The sequence below is a fragment of the Melospiza georgiana genome, chromosome Z, assembly GCF_028018845.1.
Source record: "Melospiza georgiana isolate bMelGeo1 chromosome Z, bMelGeo1.pri, whole genome shotgun sequence".
NCBI classification, from domain to species: Eukaryota; Metazoa; Chordata; class Aves; order Passeriformes; family Passerellidae; genus Melospiza; species Melospiza georgiana.
Genome location: NC_080465.1, coordinates 74,421,306 through 74,441,818, shown reverse-complemented (window position 1 = coordinate 74,441,818; position 20,513 = coordinate 74,421,306). Strand labels below are relative to the sequence as shown.

The following is a 20,513-nucleotide window of genomic DNA, read 5'->3' as shown; positions in this document are numbered from 1 at the left end:
ACATGGGGATAAGGGACAAAAGGGCCCGCGTGGGTGTTCACAGCCTCGCATGGACACAGCTCAGTATTGCAGCAAGAGGCACCTTTGGGTCCCCCATCCCACCCTGGTGGCCCAGCTGGGTCCCACAGCTCAGACCCCCAGACTCTGGGCACCCCCAGCTGCTGTCAGGGTGGGGGCACATCTGCCTTACAGCGAGGTGGTAGTGGGAGTGTGGCTTTGAGAGGAGGCTGAGAGCAGGGGGTTTGGGGCAGGCATGGGGTTTGGACGGGTCTGGGTGCTCCCTCCACCAGGTGCCAGGGTGGCTGAGGGCCGGCGGGCGAACAGGACACCTGGGGGACAAGAACAAGCAGGTTAGGGCAAGCCCAGGGTTGGAGGATCGACTCACCTGGCCCCCAGCATCCAGGCTGGGGAGGGTGGGACAAAGACTCATGGGGGCTTCAGCTCCCTGTCATCACTTGTGGTGTCTCCCCCAGCCCAGTCATCCTTGCCTGCATGGGGCAGCCTGTGGGGTGGCCCAGGGCCCTCTTGGCTGGCAGCGCCACATAAGGCTTAGCCCTGACCTTTCCTGCTCATTAAATATTTAAATTCTGAAGGCAAAGCCATTGATTTTAATTGTGGGGTGTCTCAGCAGGACAGGCATAGATCTGGGGAGCATGGGATGGGGATCTGGGGTGCACACTGGCACCACAAAGGATCCTCTGCTCCACCAAAGCACCCCAACATCTTTCTGTGCACCATGTTCTGCAATCAGCCAAGCCCCACAATCAGCCAGAGACCCTCTGGGGACACAAGCTTTGGGCTGACCACAAATCCAAGCCCTGCTTTTGGGACCCTGGGGTGTGGAATGACCTTAGGTGCAGGGTCACTTCTCAGCCAGAGTCTGTCCATCTATTCCCCCCCCACTTTAGCCCTTCATCGCTAGCACCTGCTTTGGGCCAATTTCCATCCTTGTCAACCCCCTCCTCCTCCTGCCCCCTCTCCCCAAGCCCTGCCACTTCATTACGATGGATTTTATAGTAAAGACATCAGATTGAAGGAAGGACTTGCTGGCCAGGCAGTGGCTATAAGTTATTGGATTTCCTGGCCGCAATTACACGGGCCAAGCGGCCCTTCTATTTACCTGTGTAGACAACTCCATTTATTTCTATTGACATGTTGATACTGCTAATGCTGTTGGTGGACAGGTTCAATGCGGTCTCCTGTCTGTCATCTGGGGAAAGGAAATACCAATATGAGTGTTAAGCGAAACAGAAACAAGAACCTGTCTGAGACAGATAAGCCGGGACGCAGTCCCTATGGGCATCCATGCTCCTCTCCAGCGGCTGCTGCTGCCGCCACCTCGAATGCCAGAGGAAGGGATGGCCAAGGCTGAGGTGTTGCATGTCTTTACCTCGGTTGGAGATCTTGATGTTCATGGGGAACTGGGAGGCCATGGCCAGGAGGTTGTGCTGGAGCGCGTGTTGCACCATCCGCTGCTGCTCCTCTGCTGTCAGGGCCACCTTCTTCTCTGGGGGCTCTCCTGTCTCCAGCTTCTCCCGCAGCTGCTCCAGCACCACTGCCTGTGAGGCAGCTGCTGCTTGGGCTGCTGTGAGATGGTGGCTGGCCAGTCCCACTGGGATAGCAATGCGCCCCGGCACTGATGCTGCCAGCATTCCGTCCTCTGCAATGACCAAGAGAGCTCAGTGGGTCCCTCATCATCACCCCACCTCACCACCCCCAGTGGTGCCAACTCCACCCCACCAGCAATGGGGCAGGCCAAGCCACCACTCCCAAAATCTGGGCTTGGTCCTTCTCCAAAGCCAGGGAAAATACGCTGGTTTCGCACCCTGAATGGGACTAAAAGAACAACACTGTTCCTATTTTCCCCCAGCAAAAAGGTCAAAAGCTGACAGGGAAACATCCCTGCTGCTGCAGCAGTGTCCATCTCTGGGAAGACGGGATCCTCACACACCTTTCTTAACGCTGTGCACTTGGCTGAGCTGGCCACAGCTGTGAGTGGAGATGCTAAGAGCTGGCAGAGGCATTTTGGGGGTGCCCAGCAGGGTTGGGGTGCTGGCTGGCGAGTAGTTGAAGAGTGCTGTGCCAAAAGTCTGCCTGCGCCCCTCCCGACGGTTGCTGTCGATGGCAGCTTGGAGCTCTCCGGGAGAGCTGAGCGCCCGCTTCTCACATTCGTAGGGATATAGGTACTTCATGTATCTGCACGGGGAGAGAGCCAGGGGGAGATCCACAGCTGTGCACCTCCCAGCCAGCCCCATGCTAAGCAAAGAGCCCTTGGGAAGGAGCAGAGCCCTCCAACCACTTTTGTGGTACTCCATTGTTGAAGTGAAGGGGAGATGACCTTTAGTGCATCGAACTCCGATTTATTGATCGATCAGTCACTTTAAATAACAGTGTTAATTAACTTCATGCATATCCCAAAATCCAAGTTTATGATAGGCTAACAGAGAAAACTCTAACCACTCCTTTTATTTTACAATACCTACAATTGTTTATTAAAAACAAAACCAGTGTTCCCACTGTGATATGAAAGGTTCCCAAAACTTCCATATCTGTTCCCAGGGTGCCATCTTTTCCCAGAGAGGGTGTTTTGCTTGTTATGGGAAGACTGTCTGAGAACCTTATTGTTTATAAAGTGATGCCTGAGAAAGTCTAATTGTTTATAGAAATCAGGCTGGGAACTGCTTTTGGAAGTGCTTTGCAACTACCTTTTACTTTTCTCTCACTGTATGCCTTCATGGCCTTTTTCTTTAAGCCATGCTTGAACTAAACTCCCAACACTCCATGTCCGACCCCATCCAAGGCTCTGGGACATCTGAGCCAGAGGGTGTCCCAGGAGCAGTGTTCCCCACCTGCCCTGCTGCCAGGCACTCACTGTGTGCGGAGGGTGAAGGCAGCACTGGTGATGGAGGTAGGTAGGTTGAGGCCCTTGGTGATCTCCCGCCAGATCTTCTTGTTGATGACTTCAACCAGGCCACCCTTGTCTGTCACCAGCTGGTACAGCGTGTACAGGTCCAGCACTTGCTTGGCCATGATGGGGATGCGGTTCACTGGTGTTCCTTCAGGAGGCACACAGAGACACAAGAGGGTGTGGGGGGCTGCCCACAGGGCCCTTTGTGCCTGGCATCACAGCCCCCACCCTGTCCCCACTGCCACTGCAGGTACCCACAATGGGAGGCACATCTCTCCATGCCCAGGTGAGCACCCATGGGCACCTGGCGTGCAGGTAGGACCCCAGGGTGCCTGGGAGAGTGGCACTGTGCCAAAGAGCAAGGGAGACCCCAGCATGCTGGCAGAGGGTCACCTCTGATGGAGCTGTCAGTGCAGCTGGGTATGCTCTCATGTGGGATATGGAGCCTCAGTGGGATGGGCAAAGACACCCTTAGATGAGGTTGTCTCCCTACAATTCTCAGAGCTATCTGTACAGCACCAATCTATGAAATCTCTCAGAGCATCCTAGAGTGATTCACTCTGTAATGCTCCTTCAGAGCCCCATAAAGAGAGACTCCCTCTACACTTTAAAAAGGGACCCATCCTATAACCTTTCTGAGGAGGGATGATCCTCACAACCCTTCTGGGAGCACTCACCCCACTATCTCTCCATGGAGAGGTTTTCTCTTCCAGCTCCAGACTCTTTCAAAGAGTTCCTGAAAAACCTCTTAACCCTACAGACGGCCCCAGAAGTTTCCTCTGCTTAAAGGACCTTAGTGCCCTGCTTCAAGAAACCTGACCCCAAATCCTCTTCAACTGCCCTCAGCAGAGACCCTGACCCCGGGGGCCCCACCATCACCCTCCTCTACAAGGCTATGGGGCAAGGGAACATCGGTTCACCGGGGTTCTGTGAGCCCAGTGTAGAACAGCATGGTCTCCACAGCCACCAAGTCTGGCTAAAAACCCCTCCCCACTTCCTCAGCACCCCCAAATAACCTCACAGCCTGCTGTGCTCCATGCCTCCTCGGGATGATGGTCTGGGCATTTGCTGGAAGCTGGGCAGAGGAGGGACGAGCACCACATCCCATCCCACCCTGTTCCAGCCTGTGCCATTCCATCCCCTATTTATTCCTCCTGCGAGGTGGCGGGGCACAGGCAGTATTGGAAAGCCATCCATTTGGCCCAGGGAGGCTGTCACCACTGCGCTTCGCCCCTCAAACGAAGCCGTCATTCACCGCCATCCTCCAGCATCCCTAATTTATGGCCCTGATATTGGCTTGGCTTCTTCACATAAGCCTGAAAAATGAGCTCTTTTTATTCTTTTACTGAGTTCATTTAACTTTTTTTTTTTTGTGTGTGTCTGTGTTGTTCACCAGGTCGGGAAGGGGGAGAGGAGTTTATCCTCCTGGGAGAAAGGCAGAGATATTGACTTGACATCTGCTGTCAGCAGCTCACCTAAGCAGCTCTGCTCGGGGCTGCTGGCACAAGACCCATCACCTCGGGGGTGGTTGAGGGCTCTTCCTCACCCCCAAACAGTGAGTTTTCAGGGTCTCAGCCCCCAGCCAATGGCCCATGGATTTCTCTTCTCCCATCTCCAGCCTTGGTGGCTTACAAAAGTATCTCACCATTAATCTCAGGGCTGTGTGGAGTGTGTGGCTGATGCCTGTCCCACTGACAAAGGCACCTGTCTGCATCCCCACAGAGTGATGGCCCCAGCCCCAGCCAGGGAGAAGGGCACAAAAGCCCAGGGAGGTGATGCAGCCATTGTGGGGCTGCAATTAGCACCTTGATTGATTAATAGCCCTGTGTTATCAGCAGGGCATACAGCTTGGTGATGAAATGGGGGGGGGGGGGGGGGGGGGGCTGCAGACCCCAGTAAGTAGATGTAGAAATAGTAGAAGTAAATGTAGAAATAGCTCCCTTCTGTCCCTGATTACTGCCTTTGAGGTGCCACAGAAGCTGGGGCACTACTATGAGCTGCCCCACTGCCTGTGTCTGATGGTGGTGGTGGCATGGCCTCCATGAGCCACCAGGGCCAGCTGTGCCCTTGTGCCATGGGGTTGCATCAGAAGGTCTGCCCCCCAACTCATTCTTCAGCCCTACAAATCTTCCACTCTGCTGACAAATGTCAGTGCTGGTACTGTCCTGACAGACAGCAGGTGGGATGCAGTCCCTTTCAGCAGGGCTCACTCTGTGGACATCAATCCCTCCTGGAGAGCTTGGGGACACAGCCTGGGTGTCACAGTCCCCTGCCCATGCACCTCTGGGTGCCCCAGCTGCACCTGCAGTGGTTCTCAGGTGCTGCTTCTTACCCAGCTCTTGATGACCTGTGGGATGCTCTCCTTGCCCCTCAGCCCTTCTGTCCCCTTTCTCTTTTGTACCCCAGTCCAAAATCCCTGTCTCTTCCAAAAGATTCATGGACACCAATCCCTGCACACCTGCACCTGTGCACCCACACCCTGCCTGTCCTGCCCAGGGGGATGGCACCCACTCAGATGGGAGGCAGGACAGAAGGGATGGAGGGCACAGGAGTGGGACATCCAGACACAGAGGGATGTGGAGCAGCGCCGTCAAGGAAGCATTAGGCTCCCTCCCTCCTCCCCACACCAGCAGGCACTTACTTAATTAGCCCCGGCCCCAATAGCGAGGGAGTTAATTAGCTCTGGAGAGAGAGATAATGAAGCTGCAGAACAGCCCATGAATCTTGCAGCTGATGGATGCTGGAGGGCCGAGGCAGCGCTGATGCTCCCACTCACTCCCCACAGCTCTGCTCCAGGGCCAGGGGGCATCCATGGGGCAGCACCCAGCCCACCCACAACCTACAGCTGGCCCCAGGGTGAGCCCTCTGGCCGTGCCAGCCACTCACTACACACCCGTGACTGCAACAGGTTTGTGGTGTCCCAGCCAACCCAAAAGTCAATCTCTGCAGCTCCACAGCCAGGTGGGCACCCTCACCAACCTTCCAGTGTGCAGGGCATGCAGGTGACTGCCCCCTCTGCCCTCCCTCACCCCATGCACAGCCAGCCCCAAAGCTCCTGCACCCCCCTCAGCCTTTCCCCGTTAATTAGCTCGGCATTAACCTCTGCCTGGGGTTTACTGGCTATCGAGCGGCTTGTTCATTAATCCACACACCAGCAAAAGGCTCTAATTAATACGGCCGGCCACACGCCCGCGCTCGGCAACTTTTAATTGTCGCAGGCCCGGCCGGGGAGGGCGAAGGTTAAAGCATTTATCGAGTCCCCGGGAGCCGGCTCGGCTCCCCATGCCGATAGCAAAGATTTCCGATGAGGATGGGTTGGCTGGCGAGCCCTTAACCCCTGGGTGCCCGGCGCCACCCGGATTGCCGGCCCCACTCCGCAAATCACTGAGGTGCTGATGGTGGGCATCCTCACCAGGCGCTGCTATCACGGAGCCCTAAAGGGCACTGCCAAGGGCATTGCCACCGGGCATCCCTAAAACGTCCTGAAAACTGCTAATGGGCATCATTAAGGGGTGTTGCTAATGCCTGTCACCAAGGGGGTATGTTAATGGACATCCCCACCAGGTGTTTCCAGCGGGCATCCCTGCTGGGCATCCATAATGGGATATCTGGGACAGATGCCCCAGCTTGGGGTTGTGGGGGTGGCCCAGGGGGAGCACCACAACACCTGCCTGAGGGATTTGCAGAGACCTGGAGCAGCTCAGAGCCTGAGAGCAACACATCATGAGTCCCCCACCAGCAGCCGAGGCAGGGGTAGCAGTGGCACCCACCCCAGCCACCCACCTTTACCTCTCTTCTGCATGAAGCCAAAGAGGTCATCCAGGAATTCCTTGCGTTTCGGGTCCTCATCCAGTTCATAGAGCTGGAGGCAGGAGAGAGAGAGGGATCAGTGCTTCCAGTACACGCAGGTGAGAATGGGGAGGGGAGCAGTGCCTGGGGCTGAGCACAGCCTGTGCCAGAACCTGGCATCACCCTTGGCCCCACCTGCCTGCCCTGCCAGCAACAAGAGGCTTTCTGTGCACCCCTAACAGAATCCCCTGACACATCCTCTGCCTGGGTGTGGGCTCTCCCTCTGCCTCGGGTCTGGCATGGGCTCCCCACAGACCGATGATTATTCTGAATCTTTGCTGCAGAGATGCTGGGTCTGTGCCTCAGTCTGTCTGGCCCCTCGCCCTCTTAGATGCAAGAATCACAGCCCAGAAGCATCAGCAAACCCCAAGCCCCAGACAGGAGCTCAGGATCAGGATGCTCAGCTCTGCTCTGGCACAGCCAAGTGTTGGTGTTCCCAAGCCCCAGCATGGCATCAGCATCCTCATCACCCCTCATTCCTCACAGGAACACAAGCCCACCTGAACACTGGGGGATGATTCCACCCTGGGGAAGGAAAAGTTGGCTCGACCATACCCCTGGGTACTATCAAGGGAGCTGCAAGTGCTGGGGCTGCCATGTGCCCAGGATCACACAGACACAAACATGTGTGGCTGTGAAGACACTTATGGTGGATGGTCTGGACACACGGACACAGCCTGAGCTGAGGGACAGCACTGGGGAGGTGAGTGGAGCCCCTACACCAGGGACACCGAGTGCTGGATCCCTGTGAAAGCCAGGCTCGCCTGATTCCAGCACAGCGCCTGAGTGACCATGACAAATTGGAGCCTGCCAGATCGATGGCCCAGCAGTAAAAGTCAGAGCACATGAAGGAAAAATTAGCACCAATCGAAGACACTATAGACACCAATTCCTCCCAGCAAGCCCGGCAAGAATTTAAAGCCATTGAAAAGAAACAAAACTCAGCAGTCCAGAATGGATTTCCAAAACGTATACAAAGAAATGCAAGCTGGAAAACAAAGTCAGGCACAAAATAGAGTCGTTTAAAAAACAATTGTGCTGGGAAAGGCTGTTAAAAAACAATAGGAAGGGAGCACACCCCCGCTCCACACAGAACATTATTCACCAGACAGATAAAGGGAGCTGTGCTTAAGGGTCGTCAGGCTGCAGGCTCAGGGGGATGTGGGGATGGGGGTGGATGCCATGGGGACACATGAATTGAGAGATACGGGAATGTAGGGATATGGGTCTGCAGGGATTCAGGGGACACGGGGATGGGGTGATGCAGGGATGCAACGGGGACACACATACAGGGACACGGGAATGTAGGGATGTGGGGTGTAGAGACTTTGAGGACATGGAGATGTGGGATGTGGGGATGGGGGAATGTGGGGACCTACAGGGATGTGAGGATCCTTCTACAGACCCCATGGTTCACACCACTGAATAGACACACCTAACACAGTCCCCTGTCTAACTCAGGTGCCAGCTGCCTGTCCCTTGTCAGTGACGGATCGGTGCTAACTGCCTGTCCCTAACTTTATCTAGGGGTACACCTGCCAGACTCTCACCCTGCCCACAGGTGCTGAGTGCCTGCTCCATGGAGCTCCTTCTGCACTGCTTCTCCACTCTCTGGATCCCACTTACCTACCCCCTCCTTGCAGCTGGGTGCTCCTGGAATGCCCTGACCCCTGGGTGCCAGTACTGTGTCCCTCTCCACCGCAGTGTTCCCCTCCTTGCTCTCCATCGCCTGCTCTTTTCCAGGAGGTCCCTGAAGCATTGATTGCATTAACTAGGTCAGGCTCTGAGCAGAGCTCCAGGAGGCTGCTTTGATTTCTGCCCCAGGAAGGCTGTGTCAGCCAGGCTTTGCCTGCATTTTCCTGCCTGTCCCTGCCTCTGGAAGGCCTCCACACCAAACGCTGTGACATCTGGCTTGTCAAGGCAGGGGCAAACCCCCAGAACTGGCAACTACCACTCATCCCACTGCAAGGTGAAGCCATGGCCTTCCTGAGGGTCACCTAGTGGATGGGCTTCAGCACCCACACACTTCTGCCCTGGGTGCCACTCGTGTTTCTCCTCCCATGGATGCAGGCAGGATTTCCCCCTAGAGCAGGCCGCTACTGACTCCAGCCCTGCAACACAGGTGTGACCTCCAAGGGCCAGGTTCTATTTTTCCACTGTTTATTAACCTCTAACCTTTTATCTGTGGGGCACTGAGATGCAAAAACACATTACATCAAACGGGGAGCAAAGGTCAGCTTTTAAGTGGAGATGAGAGGAGAGTGGAGCTGAGTAACTGGGCACAAGCTGGCATGGCCCCTGGGTACGCCTGGGATGCACGGGGTGGTCCTTGGGATTTGGGGATGCCCAGGCTGAAGAAGAGATCTCCCAGGTCACATACAGTCACTGTGCATGGACACATGCCTCATGTGGGTGTGCATAACCCCACATGGGCTGCCACAATCCCATGTGGGGGTGCACAAGCCCACGGGAGCATAGACAACCCTACACAACTACACCTGGGCTTGCACAGCCCCACAAGCATGCACAGCCTTATGTGGGTATACTCGACCCCACAGGAGTGTGCACAGCCCCTTGTGGGCATTGCACAGCTCCACATAAGCATAGCACAACCCCCTAGTGCCACACACAGATCCCCCTAGTGCCACACAGAAAGTGGAATGGGCATGCACAATCCTGCACAACCTTGCATTGGTGCGCACAGCCCTGCAGGGACACATAGAACATCACGGGAGTGTGGAAAAGCCTGTGATGCAAATGCACACACAACCCACAGGGGCACAAAGCCCTACACAGGCACACACAGCCAGGGCTGGAAGTGCACAGCCTCTCATGGGCAGGTGCAGCAGTCTGGTATGTGCCCAGACTTCCACGGACACACTCCAAACTACAGGAGCATCCACAACCCCATGCACACATCATGGGCACGCACTCCAAATGTGCATGCACAGCCCAGATGGAACGTGCACGTTGCTGTATGTGCACCCACAACCCAAGAATGGAACACACAACACCAGACAGGCACTCACAATCCCACATATACATGCACAATTCTGGACAGGCACTCACAACCCCAGAGGGGCATGTACAACCCCAGAACGGAACACACGACTCTAGACAGGCGAGCACAACCCTGACAGCACACACAAATCCCAGCTGGGCATGCACAGCCCCAAATGGGCAAACAGAGCCCCATACATGCATGCACAGCCCCAAATGGGCAAACAGAGCCCCATACATGCATGCAGAGCCTCAAATGGGCAAACAGAGCCCCACACATGCGTGCACAACCCTAAACAGACATACACAACCCCATATATGCACACACAAACCCTGTACGTGCATCCACAACCCCAGATGGGCACATGGAGCCCTGAACAGGAACACAGAACTCCAGAAGGGGATGTACAACCCCAGACAGGCACTCCACATGGATGGGCACCCCTGATCCCACAGGGCACACGCTGCCCCAGAGCATCCCCCTGCCATGTGCTTTAAGCAGTGGTCTGAGCCTCGCCCAGGGGCAGTTGTGCAACACAACCAGCGGCTCCTGCTTGTGGTGACCTATGAGCAAGGACCCTTTTAATCGTGTTTGTATTGATATAATTAGTAACTCATTTAACGCCATCGATGTAACTATATTCCTCTATAAACGGAAGTATTAAACTGTCAAGGCCCGGGATCAATATCCCGACGGTGTGCAGCGCAGCCCTGCTCTGCCAGCCTTGGGGACCCGTCCATGCTTGGCCGCCCCACTGGCTTTGGGACTCCAGCAGCAGCACCCCAGCTCCACCTGGCCCTGCTGGCTGGGTGCTGGTGCAGGACTGGCTCGGTGTGTCCTCATCCCACACCCCACGCTGGGTGCAGCTCTGGGACCTGCTCCCTCCTGTCATCCCATTGCCATAGCGACATCTATATTCCTTAAGGGATGGGGATAACGGGGCCTGTCAGGCAGGTTAAAGGTCAGTGGGTCGAACATGGTTTATTAACAGGACGTGAATAGGCCTTGTGCTTCCTCCTCCTCCTCCCCCCCACGATTAAGTAACATTGTTAACACCATTCATTCACCCAGGACATGACTTTCCTGGAGCCAGGAGGGCTTCTAGAGATGAAGCTTGGGTCCCCTTAGTCTAGCTGACACACTAGACAGAGGAAGGATGTGAGGAGGTGCTAAGCCACCCGCCAGGCACCTCAGCTTGCCCTGGTGAGTCCCCACACAGTCCCCCCTGGGCCCTGCTGCCAAGAGAAATGATCTCAGTGGGACCCCCACAGTCCCTGCTCAGCTGCCACCTCCTGCTGGCAGCGAGGGCTCAGATCAGCAGCCAGGATTTAATCCACTTAATATGAGCTGTATCGATCCTAGACCCCGCTCAGCTCCCCCCCACCACGCAAAACCCCCAGCCCTGAGCTGCTTAATATCTACCACATTGATTAGCCACACTGCTAATTTTTCCATCTGGCCACTGTTCACGCAGCACGCCCAGGTAATGCTCACCTCCCCGCACCCCCCAGCCACACACCACGGGTGGCTGACTGCTGATGCACTGTTTTGGAGTCACCGCACCTCTCTGGAGCTCGACTGCTGCCTCTGAGATCCTTCCTGAGGAGGATGGCTGGTGCACAGCCGAGCACCCAGACACTGGTGTGTCCTCCCCTGTGCCCTGCTGGCATGCCTCAGTTTACCCTGCAGATAATCACAGGATCTGGCCATTCCCAGTCGAGGCACAGCCCTGAGCACACTGGGGTTCAGGGATCCCAACAGTACCCACAGTTACAGCCTTCCCTGCCATGGGGCACACACAACAAACTAAGGGTTTGCAGCTCCCTCCCCCGTCCCCACAGCCAGAGCTGGGGGGCAGTTCACTCCCCGCCAGGCACAAACCACCCCCTGACCTTGCAAGCCACCACTCTCCTCTTCCACCAGCTGTTAATAAGTTAATGGTTACGGGACGGCCGTGCTGGGACGGCCAGCTGCATTGGAAGGAAGGCAGCGCTGGCTCGTGGGGCACGCTGCTCCCCTGAGCCCACAGCCCCGAGGAGTGCAGGGTGCCCACACATCCCACCAGCCCCAGCAGCCACCCCACTAGCAAGGCCAGACACCTCTGTGTGGGGACCTCTCCCAGCGCCGTGGCTCCCCTCAAAGCCTGTCATCACGCTTAATATTTAACGGCGCTTTATAGAGCAGGCAGGTTTAATCAGCGCTGATAATGCGGCGGATCCGGCAGGTCATTAGAACCCCCCTTGCTGCCGCTCCCGGGAGGGCTGCCTGCCTGCTGCAAACATTAACCCAGCCCCGTGCAAGCTTGGCTGGCAGGCACTGGCCTTGGGACAGAGCCCCCCACCCACGGCCTGGCCCCGGTGTGATGTGGGGCGCTCTGTGCAATCCTTCTGCTCAACACACTCTGCAGGAGGGGAAACTGAGGCAGGGGGTGCTGGCATGGCTCCCGCACAGGCTGGAGGCAGAGGAAGCACACGGCTGTGTGGAGTCACCATGGGCAGCATTCAAGGCCCCTTGTCCCATCCGGGGGCTGGTCCTTGTCCCATCCGCTCCCAGCTCGCGGCTGTCCCGCACGGTCAGCCCTTGTTACTCGTTCATGGCTGAGCAGGCAGGGAGTCAATGAGCGGATTTGTTCGGGTTAACCTCCCTGACCCATCGGCGCTTGCTCCGCCACTGCCTCCCCCTCCCTCCTGGCTTTCCTCTCCGTGTCTGCCTCCCCCTCCATTCCTGTCCCCCTCCCCGCCCCTGATCCCTCCATGGGTGACTGGAGTTGTGAGACACCCTTCAATCCCTTGAATCCCTCACTAGATGACTGGAGCCATGGCACCCTGTCCATGACCAGCACCACCCCAGGTGTCCCCAGGGGACACACACAGGCACCCCCATGGTACTTGTGTGGGTGAGCACACAGGGCATGCTCTAGCACCAGGTCTATGCAGGCACACAGCTGCTGCTGTGGGGCTGTGTGAGTGTGGGGTGCACCCACGGGGGCTGTGTGCATGCCTGGGATGTGCATGGGCTGTTCAATCCCTCTCCCCACCATGCACCTCTGGCCCCATCCCCTTCCTGCAACTTCTTTGATGGGACAATGCTGAAGGAAAGGTTGGTGGCCACTGCAAACCACACCCTGTGAAAGCAACCCCAGCCCTCACTTCAGCTACTGGAAGAGCTGTGTGCCTGAGCAGGAAGAGCATTGGGGCCTGGTTCTCACTCGTGCCCTCCCACAGACTGTTGAAAGCGAAGGGAGACGACCCATCTTGTTGTTGATCAGCATCGACTCCAATTTATTTATCAAATCAGTCATCTTTTATAATTAACTGTGTTAATTAACTTCATGCACATTGCAAAATCCGAGCTCACGATAGGTTACAGAGAAAACTCCAACCCCTCCTTTTGTTTACAATACCCGTGGTTGTTTATTGAAACCAAAATTAGTGTTCTCACTGTGATATGAAAAGTTCTCAAAACCTTCATATCTGTTCCCAGAGCAGCCAAGGACTGTTATTAGAAGACTGTCTGAGAATCCTGCTGTTTATAAAAAAGGTGCCTGACAACCTAGTTATTTACAAAATCAAGCCTGCAAACTGCTGCTTTACAGCTGCCTTTTACTTTTCCATCAGCTGTATACCCTCATGGCCTCTTTCCTTAAGCCATGTTTGAACCAGGCTCTCCACAACAGACACGGGATGTAAGCTCTGGAGCAGGATGGACAACACAGCCTCACCAACAGAGACAACTCCAGTGGGTGCCCTGTGCCCCAGGGGACAGATTTCCAGAGCCCCCCCAGAGTCTGCTCAGCCTCTGCACATTCATGCACACTGCAGCTTGCTCTGCAGATGCACACACGTGTGTGCATGCTCTCCTTGTGCACCCTCACCCTGCACAAACAGCCCCAGCAAGCACACTCACACAGCCCCTGTATGTGCTCCCCCTCTGCACAGATCCTATCCACGCTTATGTATCCCCACAAACTCTTCACACACACACACACACACACACACACACACACACACACACACACACACACCCTTCCATCCATCCATCCCCTTGAGGCAAGACTCCACCACCTGAGATCCGATCTCCCCGCTGCAGACCTGCCCAGCTGGCCGGCAGCACAGGAGATTTACCTCCATTATTAACCCAATTAGTGGATCATTGGAGGCCCAAGTTGATGAGGGGGTGCATCTTCCCCAAAGACTCAACTGGCATCTGCTTTCAGGGAGGCAGCTGGGGAGGGAGCTGGAAGTGTGAGCTCCTGATGGTGCTCCTCTCCCTTCCACAGTGAGGGTATTCTCACACCCTCTACTAGTTTTTACACCTCCTCTTTCGAGCCCCATTCCCAAACCCTTTGGACCCTCGTCTGGAAGACAGTGTTGTGACAGCTCGGAGGCTCTGAGCATCCCACAGGCTCCAGTGGGGCCAGGAAGTGCCCTAGGGGCAGCAAAGGGAGCAGGTGCCTGGCACCAGCACCACTGCTCAGCACTGTGGGCTGGGCAAGAGGCAGCCTTGGAGGGGGCTTAGCCCTCAAACTCTGCCTCAAGGGTCCGTGCAATTCCAAGACTGTGTCACTGGTACAGGCATGCAGATGCCTAAACACACTGGGACACCCCACGTGTGCCTGTACATGATGTACATGGGTGTGTTCAGACTCGTGTGGGCACACACACACACACACACAGAACCACAGCCATATGGACCCATGCACACCTGTGTGCTCATATGGACCTATAAACACATTCCAGCACTTCCATGGGTTTTCACACACTCTGCATGCTCCTGTGCATCCACACAGACACACAGGGCCTCCCAAGGATCACTACACACAGGGGCACACACACACACACACACACACACACACACACACACACACACACACACACACACCCCTGCACTTACACGACAGCGTGTACTCATAGCGATGCACACACTCAGGTTGGTCTGTGGGTACACACACCCCCAGAACACCTCTGTGTGCCCTTCCAGCCACATCCCAGCAGCCCCCCTGTCCTGTCCTGTGCCCTCCACTGCTGCTGGGTTGCCAGAGCTGTTGGAGCTCCAGGGATTGGCACACTGACCCTTGCTGCTGATGCCACCTCCCCGCTGCAGGTGGTCCCAGATCAGGGGCACAGCTCTGCTCACAGGTTTGCTGGAGAAAAGCCTCCAGGCAGACACGGATGGGGCAATGTGTCCATTTCTCCCTCGGTGACTCTGCAGATTAATCAGGACCCTCTAATTTAGCCCTGGGAGCCCTTGGTCCTGCCCTCAGGTTGAAGATGCACTGACGGTGAGGAGGGCACTGTGGCATGGAGACCACTACCCTCTCCTCAGAGTCCCCCTCTTCAGCCACCTCCATTCCCTGAACATTCCTGACTCTATTTCCTCCATCCCCAGGGACAACACCACAGGAGAAAGCAATAGGGACAGAGGTAGGAGGGTGCACACCACTCATTTTGGGATGACCCTCTGTGTCATGAGGAGGTGCTTGTCTACAGGGGCACACACACCTCCATGCTCTGAGATGTGAGTGCACACATCACAGCTGGCAAGCCCTCCCCAAATGCATCTTAAGGACAGGTGGGTGGGTGCAAGAGGCAACTCCTGGCATCAGGGACAGGCAAGGCAGGAGGAACAGCCACTCCAGGGTTAGGCTAAGGATAATGGCAAACAGCTGCTGGCAAAACCAGCCACCCCCAAATTAACCACTGAGGCTACCAGTCACTGGAGTTCCTAAAGGGCGGGCTGGGGCTCACCTCCCCCTGCAGCTGCTCCTGGGAAAGGGGGAAGGAACTTCAGAGGATCCTGATTCCCCCAGTCACAGATGGGTGTGAACATGCCAGAGGGGCCCTGGCAGGGAGGGCATCTCGTGCCAGCAAACACTCTGCTAACAGAGAGCTGGATGCAAAGCCCAGATGTTTGAGTCCCTCCCACCCCAGGGAATGGAGAAGAAAGCCCCAGGTTCTGGTGCTGTTCTTCTATCACCGGAGGAAACCAGCGCACCCATCCCTGTCTATACGCATGGTTTCTCTAGGGGGAAAGCTGAACTCATGGAGCTGAGCTTGGCACCAGAAATGCCAGGCCCTTACCCGTGCCCTCCAAGTCAAAGATAATGCAGCACCACAGAATCAAAACCTGGAGGCATCCCAGCCCTCGGGGAAGCTGGGGTTCATGGCTAATGCATAATCACACCCCACTTGGTACCCCCCACCCCAGGGCTGGGTCTGCCTGACAGCCTTGGGTGTGGAGACCTCCCAGACCTTTGCCCAGGTCTCTACCCATGCGTCCTTATCAAGGTACATAAACCGGCGCCGGGGGCTGATGCAAGAGGCAGGGGTGAGGGGTCTCTCAGCCTCCTAACACTGCAGCAGCACTCCCAGTCAGAGCAAAGGTCCCACCAGCCCCCCCTCCCCAACCAGCACCTCAGGAAGCACACAAAACTACAGCACACATGTGGGATATTTCCCCAAAAAGCTCCTGTGTGCAAAGCAGCATTTGCCTGTTAACCCGGTGGGTTTTGACACAACCACCTCGTCCTCTGCTCCCATTTTTAGCACCACTGCATTGTGTGGAAATGCTTCCCGGGCTGGTCCTGCACGAACCTCCCACCCTATCCCCATCAAGGCATCATCTCCATTGCAGAGAGATGGGGAAGCCTCTCTCTGCCCACTTTCTGCCAAACAGCCTGGATCTGGTGGTCTCTGTTCACTTAGCTGTGCCCCCATCCAGGATGATGAGAGCAGGGACAAGCCCTGAATCCCACCCTGGGTGACAGCATGATGGTTTTGGCAGTTTCAAGCAGGGAGTCCTGGTGGAAAATACAGTTCTGGCTACTCCAAGGGTCCCTCTCCAGCTCCAGGACCCTCCCAGCCACACTGCCACTACCCCAGAGCTTTCCAGCAGACAGACACACGCTGCCCCCTCACCTCCCCCACAGCATCACAGCCCAACCCCTGGGAAACCTCCAAAAGCTGAAGCACAGCCACCCTCCCCAGAGTCCCTGCAGAGAGCGGAGAACCTGTTCCCCAGGCTGGGTGAGGCACAGCCCTGCAGCTGTGGAGGACCCAGCAGGGACATGTCCCTCCCCGGCAGGGGAACGTCCCCTCCTGCATGATCCCAGGGGAGGGAGAGCAGTGACAGCCACCCTGCAGACCCCAAAGCAAGCTGGCACCTCAGCCTGCTCCAAACCACAGAAGGACATCCCGTTGTTCCCTGGGCTGTCTGGGACACGCCACAGGGTGGGAAACACAGGCGTGGGTCTCCGCATGAGGGGTCCGTCACTTTTCCAATCAGGGTTGAAAAAACCCAAGGAGAGTAAACAAGGAACGGGCCAGCTCTCACCCTGGGAAGCTGTGGCAGGATTTATCCCGCACCCCAACGTCTCCTGTCACCCCGCTCCCACTGTTCACAGCATTCCTGCCCTGCACAAGGAGCTGGGCAGCCCCAGACAGGGGCAGGGCGGGAGGCTGAAGGACGAGAAATGCCGGGGATGCTTTCCTAGCCTCCCTGGGAGGGAGGAGCTGCTTCCCACCTCCCGGTTGACCCCGGGAACCGGACAGTCAGCCTTTTTCTGTGCAGCGGGGTGTAATGTAACACTTCCCGGACGAGCTGTTTGGCCTGTGCAACTCACCCACCCCGGGCTGCTCCAAGGCAGCGCCAGGCTCTGGCAGCATCCCCGGGCACAGCCGGGGGCAATGTGCTGCCGTACCCTGTCTGCACCTCTACCGGCGGCCCTGTAGGCAGGGGATGAGCCACGGACCCCCAAAATAACAAGGTGTTTGAAACAGAAAAGGCAGCAGCACACCCCCGCAGCAGCCAAAAGTTGGGTCCCTGCTGCTGTTCCCTTGCTCTCCTGCCAGAACTGGATGAGACCAAAGTGCTCTCATCCTCCTGTCCCTGAGCAGTACCGTCCTAAAAAGCCACACAACAGCTCTATGGGGACATCTCTGTGTGTTCTACCCCCTCACCACATCTTCCCTGTCACCCACTGTGCCTCTCTCTCCCCCACAAGGAAGCCGAGAGCACAAACCTGCCCCGGCGCTGTGCACTCTGTGCCCACACCCCTGCATGCAGAGGCACCCGCTGTGTGCAAACCAGAGCTTGCACAACACGGCTCCGACGAGATCCACACGCATTAAATACAGGGGGACTTTTCCTCCATCCTTTACACGAGCTCCTGATGCCCTTTCCCCATGTCCTCAGCTGCAGAAGGGTCTCCCCTACACCCACCAGGAATGAGGGGACAGGGTGTATGTGCTATTTCCTCCATCTGTAATACACCCTAGCCCTTGCAGAGACACAAGAACTCAGCTCCACGGCTCGCCAGCTCCTTGGGGTGACCACACACCAGAGCCCTTGACCTTTTTCATCTCTGTAAAACCCCCGTGGACAGGGGTCAGCTGTTTTACTCGTTATAGAAAGCAGCAAGATGGAGCACACTGATCTGTGGGCACACGGAGATGCCTGGACACAGGACATCCTATCATGATGCAGGGCCTGGGAACAGGCACAGGGGACACCGAGGTAGGGTCATGAATCAGGGCTGAAATGGGGTTTGGTAGCAGAGAGATGGGGAGCAGACAGGATGACGACAATGCCTATAGGACGGGACAGGGCTTAGGGATAGGGGACGTGAGGAGCATTCAGGGGGTACTCACTTAGGGGAGGATGAGGTTTGGGGACAGTACTGGTGGGGTTTAATTTAGGGTGGGATCGCAATAATGTCTGGGGGTTAATGGGGATATGGGGGATGTCTGCTCCGGGTGGGTGTGGGCTGGGACGTGGTGCTGCCCATTCAGGGTGGGATACAGACAGGGTTTGGGAGCAGTGGGGGGCATAAGGATTGTCTATTCAGGGAAAGCTGAACGCGAGTTTGGGGGGACACCGGGGATGCCTGCCGGGAGCAGCCGGTGCCGGGGCAGCGATGCCTCCTTACCTGCTTGAACTGCTCCTCGTAGGTCCATTCGTGGTGCGGTGGCGGCGGTGGCTCGCGGGGCTCCCCGTCTTCCTCCTCTTCCTCTTCGTCCTCCTCGTCCTCCTCCTCCTCCCCGGCAGCGGCGAGCGGCGGGCGCGGGCCGGGGGCCGGGCGGCGGCGGGGAGCGGCGGGCGGCGGCCCGGGGCCGGGGCCGGGCTCCCGCGGGGGCCGTCGGGGAGCGCCGTCGGGGCCGCGGGCCAGGCGGGCCGCCTGCTGCCGCTGCAGGCTCTCCATCACGGCGGCCAAGCGCAGCCCCCCCGCCGGTCCCGGCCCCCGCGGCGGGGCGGCCGGCTGCGGGCACAGGGCACGGCCTCAGCGCTGCCGCCGGGGCCGGAGGAGGAGGAGGGAAGGGAGGAAGCATCCCCCACCCCACCCGCTCTCCCCGCCGCTCCCTGGGGCCTTGCCCGAAAGTTGCCCGCGGAGCCGTCGCCGCTCCCGCCGCCGGAGGGGCTTCGTCCCCCGCCGGGACCCCTGCACCCTGCCCCGCGCGGAACCCAGCCCTCCCTCCGGTGCCACAGCCCCGCTCCTCCCGGCGACGCCGTCCCCGCTCCTGCCGGACACGGGTCCGACCCGAGGAGCCTCCTTCCTCCATCCCGCTGGGGACCCGTGTCCTGGTGGGACTCCCGCCCCAGTTCCACTGGCAACCGCGTCCTACCGAGGAGCCCTTTCCCCCCGGTCCCAACGGAGACATCCGCCCCGACGGGGAACCCTCTCCTACCGAGCCCCCACCGCCCCGTCCCCGCGGGGACCCCGTCCCGATCACGCCGGAAGGTCTCGCCGGGCGCCCTGTCCTCCCGGGACGCCCCTCCCGCTCCCACCGGGAACCCCGATCCCGATCCCGCTCCCTGTCCAACGCGGTGTCGCTAACCCGCTCCCGCCATGCACCCCCGCGTCTCCGGAGTCCCTCCGGCCGCTCGGTTCCTCACCAGGGCGGGTTTGGCCGCCAGGCTGGGGTTTTCCACCATGCCGCCGGCTTCGAGCGCCGGCCGGGGCTCGCCCCGCCGTCCCGGGGACACGGCCGGCTGCTCCGCCCGGTCCCGGCCCCGGCCCCGCCGCTCACATGGCGCCGCGCCCGCCGATATTTCTTTTATTCCGCAGCAGATGAGGGTGGGTGGGATTTTTCCCCTCTTTTCTTTCTTTCTCTCTTTCTTCCTTTTTTTTTTTTTTTTTTTTTTTTTTTTTTTTTTTTTTGCAACAAGTGGCAGTCAGACAGCAACACCCCTCCCCGCTCCCATTTGCTAGCGCACGTCTAGGGAGTCACCCGGGGAGGGCTGGGCTTCTTACGGCAGCCCCGGGGGATCGCCCCGCACCGGCCCGCCCGCCGAAGCCGGCGGGAGGGAGCGGGACCGGGCCGGGGGCGGAACGGGCTGGGAGACCCCCAGTGTGTGTCCATGTGGGGGTGCTGGACGAGGGGAGTGCGGGGGGTGTGTGCAGGCTGTACACACATAGACGTGTGAGGAGAAGGGAGTGTGAAGGAGGGAGGGTGTGTGAGGGGTCTGTGCACACGTGTGTAAGAGGGTGCTGCACCCATCGCACAGCTTTTAGAGGGTCTGGCTGTGTGTGTGTGGATAGCTGCGTGTGCTGGGAGAGGGTGAGCGTGTGTGTGTTTGCTCATTGCCTGCGTGTGTGCAGTGGGATGGATGAGCCTCCCCCACACCATCGGGAGTGTGCCCGGGATTTAAGGAGTGTGTATGTCCTGGTGGTGTGTGGGGAGAATGTGGGTCCATCACTGGAGCAGTGACCATGCACACGCAAGTGAGAAGCAGCGTGCACTGTCAGAGAGGCTGAGC

The 20,513-nt window shown here is 57.7% G+C and overlaps 1 protein-coding gene across 1 annotated transcript; it reads right to left on the bottom strand.

Moving 5' to 3' along the window:
- Positions 1-186: 186 nt before the first annotated feature.
- On the bottom strand, positions 187-19,688 carry ARID3C (AT-rich interaction domain 3C). The gene is made up of 8 exons (XM_058044579.1): positions 19,650-19,688; positions 18,685-19,014; positions 6,698-6,770; positions 2,873-3,056; positions 1,952-2,196; positions 1,391-1,660; positions 1,121-1,210; positions 187-329 (listed from the first exon to the last, which is right to left on the bottom strand). Exons 1-8 carry the CDS (start codon positions 19,686-19,688, stop codon positions 187-189), a joined length of 1,374 nt encoding a protein of 457 aa, XP_057900562.1.
- Positions 19,689-20,513: the final 825 nt, after the last annotated feature.